The 12,733-nt window shown below is 38.7% G+C and overlaps 1 protein-coding gene across 12 annotated transcripts in view; it reads right to left on the reverse strand.

Moving 5' to 3' along the window:
* The window catches only part of GRM8 (glutamate metabotropic receptor 8), a 346,196-nt gene that overhangs the window by 184,282 nt on the left and 149,181 nt on the right, over window positions 1–12,733 (reverse strand). For all 12 annotated transcript variants that reach the window (XM_051609041.1, XM_051609042.1, XM_051609039.1 and 9 more), the window contains 3 exons: window positions 3,311–3,446; window positions 2,677–2,831; window positions 1,356–1,493 (listed from right to left, as the gene is read on the reverse strand). In XM_051609041.1, coding sequence (XP_051465001.1) covers window positions 1,356–1,493; window positions 2,677–2,831; window positions 3,311–3,446 — 429 coding nt within the window. The remainder of the gene's footprint in view (window positions 1–1,355; window positions 1,494–2,676; window positions 2,832–3,310; window positions 3,447–12,733) is intronic.

Genomic DNA, 12,733 nt, shown 5'->3' on the forward strand with positions numbered 1-12,733 from the left:
CTATATGAATTAAGACTAAGCAGTAAAGGATTAGGGTAGTGAACTATCATTTAGCTCAGTGAGAAACTGAGTATCACGCTTTTTTTGTGGAATATGTGATAAAACATAGAAAACAAAGCATCACTGTTGAAATCAGAGAGCGTATACATGGCTCATATCTCTGTGTGAAATTTATCTGTGCATTGCGAAGCACAATGCAGTAAATCTTTGAATCAATGGCACAGGCCACATACAACAAACATGATGCTTCAGAAGTGCTGGGCTAAGAGTTCATGTGCTTGGAGACCACACTGCCTGACAAACCCAGGAGAAGTGTGATGCTGGTATGCACATTTTGTTTCTAGAAAGTTCAGAAGCGCACCCCCATGACAAAGGCTGCATGAAGAGTGTCACCAGACAGCCAGAAACCCTGGAATGCTCATACTTCATGTGGATGGTGAGAGAAAACATCCACAGGAAAACAAACAAACAAACAAACAAAAGAGAAATGGTGGTCATTACAAGTACTGCTGGTGTGAGGTGGTGGCAATCCAGGAAATTACACTGGTAGCCTTGACATTGGGCAAAAACTATACCTATACAAAAATTAGCATGAACATCCATCTGTAGTCACAGAAGACTAAAGGTAACAATCTGGTAGTCAACTCTGAAAGGAACAGCAAAAAGCCAATATTTCATAGGTGAGATGAAACTCAGCACTACTGATGTGACTGCTATATTAGTTGATGTGGCCATTGTGTATGGGTGTGATGCCTGAGCAAGCAGGTTTGAGAACAGTGCCAATTACATACTTTTTGCTCAAACTTCACAGAGACTTTTCACCTCATAATACAATATAAAATCCTGTTCTTTTATCATAAGGACAAGTAATAAGGACATAGTGATTTGATTTTTACTCCATTTCCAAGTACAGTTTATAAAATAATTATGAGTTCACTGCTTGACCTATCATCAAGGCCTCAACAGTTTAAACAGAAATTTAATTTTCTTTGTATATACTTCAAGGATAAAAGTATGATAATTACTGTGATGTGCCTGTTAACAAAAAAAAAATATTGACAACTATAGATGGGGTGAGAGTGGAGGTCACTGAAATCATGAATGGAATTGAACAACAGTCATAGGTCTTTAACAAAATCTGTACTATCATTGGATTGTGCAAATTGACTACTGAATTACTCAAATATTGCCAATAAATATTTTCTTTAGCTTTGAGAAAAAAAGTCACACTCTTCTTACAACACAGTAATCTGCATTAGAGTATCAAAGGGAGCCAGAAGAGTGATCACCAGAAAGCAATTACTTTCTGCACTCCAATAAAAAACTTACAGATAATGTTTTAATTTCACAGTTACCTGTGCATTTCTTGATATTGCTATTTCTTTTTCCATGTGATCCTAACTTGCATCCAAAGTTCTCTTCCCAAAATTCTGCAAACCATACATTTCTTCGATTGTTAGCAAGCGTTCGGCTCCGAAAATATCTATCAAATCCTACAGTTAAAAGAAGTAAAAGAAAAAAAACAAACATTACAATAAGACACAGTATAAAAATAGGTCATTTCAAGATAAAAACATATTTTGTATAAATAAAGGAACAAGAAAAAGTCCTAGGTACAAACTAATATAACAAGATATAACAGAGTAGTAAGTAAACATTAAAAAATAGCATATTTATTATTATTCCATACTTGCTGTAGATCAAGGTATTTTTAAATACCTACAGAGCTAAAGAGTTTCTAAAGATCTCACAGAATTTTATAATTTAAAAAATGCAATGCAGACGGTTAGGGAAACAACTTATTTTTTTAATATACAGATGACTCAAAGATTTAGATGCCTACAAGAAATTGGACAAACTATAATCACCACTTAGTCAAAGACTGTGATCCAAAGAATTTGCATTTCAAGGTCACCTGAAATCACCACGTACCTTTTTGTTGAACCAGAAGGCTTCCAGGACACCTAGGATTCTGCTATTTATATGTTTATAACGACCCGAGTTGAGAAACTAAAGATTCCTGCATAAACCTGACCAGATTCTGCACCAACCTTACCCCTACAACACAGCACCCATAATGAAATCATGACCCAAACATACCACCTGGATTAAGCCCTTTACAAATGATTCTGTGTGGTTAAACTCTCCAACTATCAATAGTGCCCAGTTTTTCTGATCAGGTACCAGTTTTGAGTACTTACCCAGACAGTAAGAGAAATTACTACCTCCAGAACCCTCCCAGGAATAAGGTCATTCAAACAACAACTTCCACTTCACACACCAAGTCAGAAACTTTGTTAATATATAGAGGCTTCTTAAAATAAGCTTAGGAGAGCAAAGAGCCTAGATTCATCTCCTCCCAGGAGAGTAAGCTTACTTATTATCATCTATCTGGTAATCCCTTTTTTTGTTTCAAACAGCCACCAGTCTGTGGATAATAAACTCTACATTACACATTCTTTGGTTATTAGACAATAATAAGATCGCTTAATTACAGATTCACCATCTTCTCATCTCAGCGGAGACGTCAATTGAATATTGGAACAGGCTAACTCAAGTTATTTATTTGCAGTTTTCCCCAATTTTTAAAAAATATTTTTTAAAAAATATTTTGTTACGGACTACAGTGCTTGAATATTGTCAGAAAATGAGAGTTTGTGCCATGTGCATTCCTACCATCTATTGATGTTCTTTTAGGCAGAATAGTTACTGCTCCTTCCGCAATCTCCTCTTGCTGCTGAACTGGTGAAATTTTTGACCCCCAACTATCTGAGCCAATCCAAAGGAAATGTCCCGACTGATTAGCTTTTTTGGCTGCTTCCAGTATTCTCCTGCAAAACACAAAAAATTACTAATTAAATAAACTGCATTTACAAAGTATTTGAGAATCCACAGTATTAATTCTGGCTATGCATAAATTAGCTCACACTAATCAATTAGTCAATAGCTTTCACAGTCTAAAGCATATTCAACAACAGCTGTAGCAAACTCAAGATACATTACCGCAGGAGTTAATTTGTTTCATATTTAGCCACATTTTTCTAGCATTCTTACTTATTTCTTCCTTTTTAGTCACAAAATAACAATCTATTGGAGCTGCACTCTTAGAAACTAGCAACAGGTTAGATCTCCACAGAGTAAAGGACCCACGCGTTACGTAACTGCAACTCAATTTCGTACCACCAGATTTCCCGTAATTTTGACATGTCATTAGATCTGACACCTCCTGCATTAATCTATTCTGCAGCAGCCAATGGAGCATCTCTCTGAAGAGAAACACATTCAATACACAAAATTGAGAAACAGGCACCTAATATCATCCTCATTTGCAAACATGATCACTGCTCGAGCATTTGGAGTTTCCAACAAGCGCTTGATGATCTTTTCAAATTCTCCTGGTCTCGGTTCCCGAGGGATTTTGAGTGACTGAGCAATGCAAACACCTCCTGAGAAAAATTAAAAGGAAAAAAATAATTTTAACACTCTAATTATACACAATTTAGATAATCCAGACAGGCAAAGAAAGCAAGGGGTTAATCTGAGATACAGCAGTCCAGCCTAAAGTAACCTTATATATATATTTTTGAAATATGCACTGTACAAACTTAAAGGCTTAATGCTGCACTAAAGAGTATAACTGACTTATCTGTTACTTTATCTTTTTATATAAAATTTTAAATAAGAGACAGATTATCAAGCACTACACTCCAGCTCAGCTGGACTGAGTTCCACAGACCCCTCCCAATTTCTGACAGCTGAGAACCCAGCCTTGTCAATTTCAGTTATTTTATTTGCAAAATGTGGTAGCAGGTGCAATCACACACATCTGCTTTCTCTACAGAGGAGAGTAAAAGGTTAACAATAAATGTTGTGGTTACAGAATCAAGGAGAGAACTTGAAAAGCTGTCTTACAAATGAATACATACAGATCACTTCTAATTTTTATTATGACATTCTTAATTAAGTTGTCTTAATTATTTAAGGTGTTTTAAGTTGTCATTGAATATTCTACATTACCAAACAGCAAATGAACACAAACTCAGAGAAGGTATTTGTATCTCTTCCTGACAGAAGGAGGAAAGTGCTAATGTAAATCTTTATATTTTACCTGCCCTGCAGGTTTCTACAGAAACTCGGTGGTTTCTCATGGCTCTCATATACTGGTTCAGGGGAATCTCTACTTCCCAGTTATGACACTGTCACCTATGTTTGAGCACATGAGGAGAGAAATTCCTTGAGCCTGTTTCATGAAGCACCGAGTCCTGATTGGCACCAACTTCCTACATCATAGATGACCTTTCTGTGTTTGTGTGCCGGTTTGTTTATTTGAATTATTTTTTCTTTAAGAATCATTGCTTGATTTGAATTGGTATATCTAACTCCCACCAATAGTTGCTCTTGCATGTTGTCATTCCCAAAATAAGAGCCACTTATGGATAATTTAATCATTAATAAAAACAGAAAATTAAGAAAATTAGAAAATGTTTATTTCTAACAAAAAGGGACATGTTACTAGACAAAGGCAAAGTAAACGATAAATTTTGCATCTATGCATCTAAACACTTCTATACTGAAAATTGCCTTTAGAGTGAGGAAGAATGTGTTTTAGAATAGCTGTTCTATTTTTAATGAATGCTGGTATTTATTTTCTGATGTGTAAGATCATTTGGGTCATATACATGTCTATGTTTTAAAGGTAGTAAGACAACTAAAGTCACAGCTAGATGGCTATGTTATATATGGGGAGGCTTTCCAATATCCTCAACAGTCTTGTACTCTTTATCAAAATGTCAACATTCTGTTTCTTCAAAGTACTTCACAAATTAGTTTGATACACACTGTCAGTGATACGATTTGAACAAAAATAAACATCCAGGCAGACGCAGATTGGGATGGAGATCTACATGAAGATGATACAGAGGTCTTGTGCTAGCTTTCTTAAGCCAAATGTATTTAATCTTTATGCAAAAAAACCAGCAAAATAAAGGTATTTATGAAACTTTTAAAATTTCTTTTACTTAAAGAGTGAGTGGGAATTTTTCAAGGCTGTCCTATGCTTGTCAGTGTTTAAGAGGCGTTTGGACAATGCCGTTAACAATATGCTTTAACATTTGCTCAGCCCTGAATTGGTCAGGCAGTTGAACAAGATGATCATTGTAGGTCCCTTCCAAATAAAACACTTCTGTTTTATTCCATTCCATTCCATTCCATTCCATGTAATATTTAGAAAATGCTTGGGACTCATTATAGGATTTTCTTCTGCTTTTGCAGAATCTCATCTACCTTAATAGTTCTCTGCACTGGCAGATCTTAAGTTTGAAACAAGGTTAGAATGGCATAAAAGAAGCATAGAATTATCAACTGCAAGTAGAAAAATAATAGCTTTCAAATTAAATAAACCAGTTTTAGTCACAGGCAAACATATCACCTTTTTCAGCTATGCATCAATTTCTTGAATGTTACATTATTATTTTATTAGATTGAGAGATGAATACTACAGTGTAGATTTATCCTGACTTCTTCCCTGCTTTACATGAAAGAAATAATATTTTTAAATCATAACATCTGCCATTTCTAACAAAAATTGTTTGTACATATTTCTTTCCATCTATAAATAGTATAAAGAGACAACATAAATAATTTATTCTTATCTGCTTTAAAATGGAATACAGTGTCTTTTTCTGGCAACACATTTCTCCACAGTTTTGTGAGCAGCCTGGCTCCCTATCATGAACCACTAATTTGCCAATAGCAACAGCTGAGCCCATATAGCAGGTGAGCCTCACATTCACCAGGTTATCTCTGACAATCCAGTAATGAAAAGATAGACACTGGACTATGAAAAGCTTTGGCCTCTTTTTTAAACTGATATTAAGCTATTGTGATAGACATTCAGAAAGTCTTTTAGTACAACCTCTTTCTCAAGTAACAGGGCTGAAATGCAAGAGAAATATTTAGCAAACATCCTGTAAATTGAACAATCAGCAATTCACTGTTACAAAAGAAAAACTGAGAAACAATGCCAAGCTCTCAAATGTCCCCAAAGTCATTCAGGCATGAAAGATCCTCAAAAAATGACATAAAGGAATAATTTGTTACCTCATACATTTTAAGAGTGCATTTTTCAACCATTTCTATACTTGCAATGGCCCTTAGGAAAAAAGCATTCTTTACACATAAAACTCAAATGCAAATACTACAAAATGCATATATATAATGCACTGTATACAGCCATCTACAATCTGTGTGGAATGGCTATCAAGCAATGAAAAGCTGCTGTACCTAAAAATAAGTTATTTTCAGTCAAAATGGTGTAGAAGAAACATCATTCCATCACTAGAGCAGCAAGTTCAATCATGTCTGCACTGTGCATCGTAGCATCGCTACATTGAAGAATGCGTTAAGTACTAATAGAGAGAAAATAAAATGCACTCCAGCCTTGCTGCTACATTTATAATGAATTGTGTAAGCTATCTCCAGCACACAAAACACTTTCCATACACCCTTATCTATATATTGCATATACAGCTGTTGCTCAAACAAATAACAGAGTATCAATTTTCAGCTAATGATGAAATGCTAGATCCACAAAGGTACTTGAAACATTATGGTGTCTCACCTCTCAGCACTTGGCTACCTTTAAAATCTACAGCCTGGGCTAAGTGCCCAGGCACAGAGAGAAATGAGTTTCTAGGAAAAGGATTCACAGGAGCCAGCAAACTGAATAAGGAACAATTATTCCTCTGAAAGAGCTAGAAGAGATACTAAGAGGACAGGTTTTGAGGACAGTAGTTAGGATAATCTTATGAAGTGTGAACAAGAGAGAGATTTCCCAAAATAAAGAAGAAATAGGGTTTGAGAACAGATGTCTCAAATGTGTTACTGGTGGATTTAGTACCTACTGTAGAGGTGATGAAGGTCAGGTGGTTCAGGCACCTAATGCCCCTGGAGGATTTATGGCTGTGAACCATAAGAATAAATACTGTCAACATGTTTCGCCCTGTCAGTATTTCTGACTGATTTGGCATGACGGCTGCTTGTCCATGTTGCTGGTTTCCATAATATTTGTTATCTTTCATTGTCTAGGGATGTACTTAAAAAAACCACATTGGCCTACCTTCCCCTTGGCTAAAATTACAATTAATGTAATATTTGTACGAGGAAGTTAGAGCTATCTTCTTACTGAAAAGGAAATGTTGTATTCATACCTGGTCAATTAAAAGGACTTATAAACAGCCTTCAGAGAGGGCTGCACTAAAGGCTGTTACTGAGACCAAGAAGGGAGTCAGACTCATTTCAGGTAGCTCAAGTAGGAAGATACTCGTAACTGCACTCACCCTGTTGTACCAAGTCCCTAACTCATTTGTGACACAGGAGATTAAAGTAAGGGTTTATATCCATTGTTAAAGACAGTAATATAGCACTGACAGAAATTAGCTCTTCAGCTACGCTGGGATGGGGGGAAGGTCTCAGCACCAAACTGTGCTAAGTCTATTTTACCTGTGTTTAGATCTGTAAAGTTAAGGTTGTATGAGTCATCTCAGAGCTTCATTTGGGGAACAAAACAGTTAATATAAACTGCAGTGTGCCAGTGATGATGAGTATTCATTTGTCCCCACCTAACAGCTATCCAGTGTGATTACCCAGCACCTGGGGCCAGGGGACAATGAAGAGAAGGAGAGCAAAGGTGGGAGCTGTAAATTAGGCTCACAATGGAAGCTGCCCCACTTACAACCAGGGGCTCAGTCCAGCTGCTCTGCACCACAGTTAGCAGCTGGTAATTCGCATGTTTTTAAAGCAGGGACATAAGCAGACCTGATCTACAATATTATGTTTTTGAGTTGAGATGTCATAAAAATCACATCTTAAACAAACTGTTTCATGCTAGGCTTGGCTTCCTTACAAGTGCTCTGTATTACACAGTTTATGAGAAACTGGTTATCACTACACAAAACAATGGTAGATTTTAAGATATCATCAGTACTCTGGATCAGTAAGCTCCTTCCTTTCTTTTCATGCTCTTACAACAATGATTTCACCAATAAAAAAGTGAAACAAAAATCCCAGAATCACAGAATCACAAAATGTTAGGGCTGTGAAGGGACCTCAAAAGATCACCTAGTCCAACCCCCCTGCCAGAGCATGATCCCCTGTAGTAGGTTAAAAAGGAATGCATAGAGGTGGGTTTTTAATGTCTCCAGAGAAGCAGGACTCCACAATCTCTCTGGGCAGCCTGTTCCAGTGCTCTGCCACAGTGAATAAAAAACCTTTTCCTCCTGTGCTCCATCTTGCAACCCTTGCCCCTTGTCCTATCATTGGTCATCACTGAGAAGGAGCCTGGCTCTGTCCTCCAGACACTCGCCCTTCACTTATTTGTAAACACTGATGAGGTCGCCCCTCAGTCTCCTCTCCTCCAAGCTAAAGAGACCCAGCTCCCTCAGCCTTTCCTCATCAGGGAGATGTTCCACTCCCTCAATCATCTTTGTGGCTCTGTGCTGGACTCTTTCAAGCAGTTCCCTGTCCTTCTTCAACTGAGGGGCCCAGAACTGGACACAATAGTCCAGATGCGGCCTCACCAAGGCAGAATAGAGGGAGAGGAGAACCTCCCTTGGCCTACTAACCACACCAGGATGCCATTGGCCTTCTTGGCCACAAGGGCACATTGCTGGCTCATGGTCACCCTTCTGTCCACCAGGACCCCCAGGTCCTTGTTCCCTACCCTGTTCTCCAACAGGTCAGTCCCCAACCTACACTGGTAAGTGGGGTTGTTCTTTCCCTGAAAGACCAAGCTAAACACAAGGACCACATTGTCTCCCACCCTGGCTAGGATCCAGCATTACATTATGGACCAACTAGTAAGATACACAAGAAAGGGCATTGTCTTTGTACTGAAAAAGCTCAAGACAGTTCTCCCTTCAATCATATTCAGTGTCGGGATCACAACCATACTACTCAGAACTAGGTTACCCTCTAAACTTTTTTATCTCCCCACTTATATACCTTGCCCTACCACTGTAAAAGCAGAAGGCCTGAAGTTATGTGCTTGCTTTGACAAGTTATGTTTCTTAGAATAAGAAGACATACCCCACCTGACTCAGCATTCATCACTGCAAGTCAATTATTTCATGGCAGCTTCATCACAAATCACATTGTTTCTGAAAAAGGTCCAGACAAATAGCCAGAGCACATCTGGGAGCCGGTCCTATCTGGCAGGACTTTTTCAGCTGCCTTCACGTATACACTTTCTTCTTTTTAAGATGAATTATACGTGACTGGTCACTAGGCTGAGAAAATACTAAGGCAGGCCTGTGGACAGTTTCCAAAAGACATTGCAGAAATATGTGAACGCAGAGACGTTCTTATTCCAAGTACGGGAAGAGATGTCAGAGACTCAGAGAAGCACCAGTAAAAAACTCTCCTGTGAGGCACACAGGATGCTGTCACAAGCAGACGCAGCTTCTGTCTGACAGGAGACTGCACAATTCTGAAAACATCATGTGATGCAAGAAACATGAGGAAAACCAGACAATTTTATTTCTCCTCTTCTTCCAGTCCTTCCCCTGGTCATATTGAGAGTCCAGCAAACCTAGATCTGGTTATATTAAAAGTCTGTTCTAATTGCTAGGAATCTGGTTCAGCATGAAGACTGTTAGAGATATTAAAAACAAGATGCTCCACACTTTCGCTGACAAAAATCAAAATAGCCTTGTGACCTAGTGAACACCTTCTTTTTGAGATGACAGTTATGGTTTGGGCCCAACACGACAACAAAGGAACAGCCCCATGGTCGCTCACTCCACACCTCCCCCACACACACATTCTGGGATGAGGAGGACAAAGCTCATGGGTTGAGACAAATGACAAGGAGGGTTCTTCACTGATTAAGGTCCCAGGCAAAACAGACTCAACTTGGAGAAAAGTAAGAATTTAATTTCACACTAAACACACACAGGACACAGACAACACACAGAGCAGTGCCTGCATATGTTACCCCACCCCTCCCTTCTTCCCGGGTCCAAATCACTTTTTTCCCGGTTTCTCTCCCTCCTTCCCCCCAGTGGCACAGGGGGACAGAGGATGGGGCTTAGAGTCAGTTCACAGGCTGATGGTTCTTGCCACGCCATCCTCCTCAGGAAGAAGGATTCCTTACAGTCCTTCTCTGCCTCTCCACGGGGTCCCTCCCATGGGAGAGAGTCCTCCATGAACCTCTCCTTCATGAGTCCTTCCCACGAGGTCCGGAGCTGCTCCAGCCTGGGCTTCTCACAGTCACAGGCTCCTTCAGGAACAGCCAACTCCCCTGGCACTGGGGTCTTCCAAAGCTGTGCAATCGGAGTCCACAGGCAGCAAATCCTCTGGCCACAAAATCCAAGTCCACTGGCCAAGTTCACCCCTCCTGGCACCTTCAGGGAATGTTCCACCACATTCCTCCACGAGTGCAGGGGGACAGCTGCCATCTCGCCATGGGTTGCAACGAATCTTCTTCTTGGCACCTTCTTCCCCTTCTTCCTCACCAACCACCAGCACCACTCTGCTTTCCCAGCACAGCTCTTCTTTTTTTCTTTTAAGCGCTCGCTCTGCTCAGGTGTTATCTCAGTGGTTTTGTATGTTAATCCCTGAGGTGCATCTATTGTCCCTCTAATGGCTCCTTGTCTGGTTTTGGAGCGGGGGAGCTTCTCAGCTTCTTCCTGGAGCCAGTCCTGGGGCCCTTTACCTGCTACCAAAAAACCCACCAAACCAAACCAGCACACAGTTAATTACTTGATAAATTTGGATGCTAAGAAATGTGAATGTTAAAGAAAAATAACATAAATGATTTTTCTGCCTGGGACTTCCATTTTTATAGGAATCATAGAATTATAGAGTGGTTTCGGTTGGAATTATTATTTAACCCACAAACAACTTGCTGCCATCCTTTTGTGTATCCCTAATGTTCTTAAGAACAATTTCTAGAGTATGAGTCAAGAGAGTAACCCCTAGGAAGTTATAATTACAAGTTGAAGATCCAATGTCACAAGCCACAAGTCTTAAAAATGTAAATGTCTCCTTAATGCCTAAGAACCATGCATTGCTTCCAGAGCTACTTTTACTTAACTACCCCAAGAAACCATGGGATCATTGATGTAGCTATATGGACTTCAGTGTTTGCTTTACAGATCTCTGTGCTCCCAGTGGAGTCCATGCCATGGCACCTCCACTGCTACTGGTGTCCAAATCCAGTTAAATAAAATCTCATTCCAGTATACCTCCTCTGCTGAAGTCACCTGAACTCTTGCGGCTTTTCGTTTCCTCAGAGAATCATTAAGTACCCAGCAAACAATTCAGTTACTCTTGCAAAGACAGTTAATTCTTCAGCCAATACTGGCAATACTTCTTGATGTGAAGTAATAATAAAAAAAAAATAATAATCAATTAAATAATTTAAATAATACTTCACTCTGAATGGAAAAAAATGGCATTTGGTATCCAATACACTAAAACGCAATGGAGGTTGACAGATTTTGTTATAGTCTTCTAACAGAAAAAAACAGTCTGCATTTTGAGCCCATACACTGGTATCTTGTTTCCTTCTTCTCAAAATCCCTTAATTTTTATGACAAAGGTCATAATGCAGAAGCAGGTCAGTGATGCTTTTTCACTAACACATCAGATACAGTCAAGAGCTTTTCTACTCAAAACTAACAGCCTTTAAGACCTCGAAGTCTCATTTACTGTTTTAGAAAAGGCTTTCAGCTGTTTTTTGCCATGTCTTCTTTTATTCATTCTTTTGAAAAATTAAAAAAAAAAAAAAAGGCATTCAGTGAAACCATGAAAGGACACAACAGGGTTGTTGTGGGTTTTTTTAATACTCCTATATGTATTCACAAGCGTACAGCCAGGCATATTTCACAAACACATGTACTCACACAGACACTTCATGGGCAAAGCAGATGTTAATTCTAAAATAGAAAAGGAAGAAAGAAAAAAAACAGCTCTGGCTCCATATGAGACCACTGGCTATTGGCTTCAGTCATCAGAGTCTGTCTCTAAGGTGACATGAAGCAAGAGAGATCTGTTATTTTATACTTCCATTCTGAACAGTAAAAAACTCTTTTTTCTGAATGTAGTGGAACAGCTCCCATTAACACCAGCATCTGACAGAAAATAACCGAAAGGAATATTCTCACCATCACAAAAAAAACCAAAAAAACCACAACTCACAAACAACACATTTTTCATCTTGTGACTTTTCAGTGCTATTTGTATAAATGAAAGCCAACATTCACATTCCAGAATGTGAGAGGCTAAAAGAAAAATCCATCTGTAGTAGAGATGTTTATGAATGGGTAAAAATCACATACTCATACAGTAAAAAAAGAAAAAAAGACTGAAAAGAATGAATTATGAGAGAGGAATTTTCCTCACTATTGTGAACAACTAGTATAATTAGTTCAGAAGTGACACAGAACACGCAGTCAAACTTCAAAAGTATCTGTGGCCGAAAGAATACCATTGAAATTAGGTTCCACTTACATTTACTACAGTTAGCTGTTGCAATGCTTTCACAGCTATGTCTTTTTTTATCACCACAGTGGGTATGAATATCTTCCCCTGTGGAAATGTGGTTCTTCCTACTTGCAGATTTAAAACTTGCAGAGGCATAACATGAAAATAGAAACAGCTATTTTCTGTTTTCTGGCTAGATGCTATATACATCTGTAATGAGGAAAGGAGACCCTCTTTATGTTGCTTTTTT

The sequence above is a fragment of the Apus apus genome, chromosome 1 (genome assembly GCF_020740795.1).
Source record: "Apus apus isolate bApuApu2 chromosome 1, bApuApu2.pri.cur, whole genome shotgun sequence".
Taxonomy (NCBI): Eukaryota; Metazoa; Chordata; class Aves; order Apodiformes; family Apodidae; genus Apus; species Apus apus.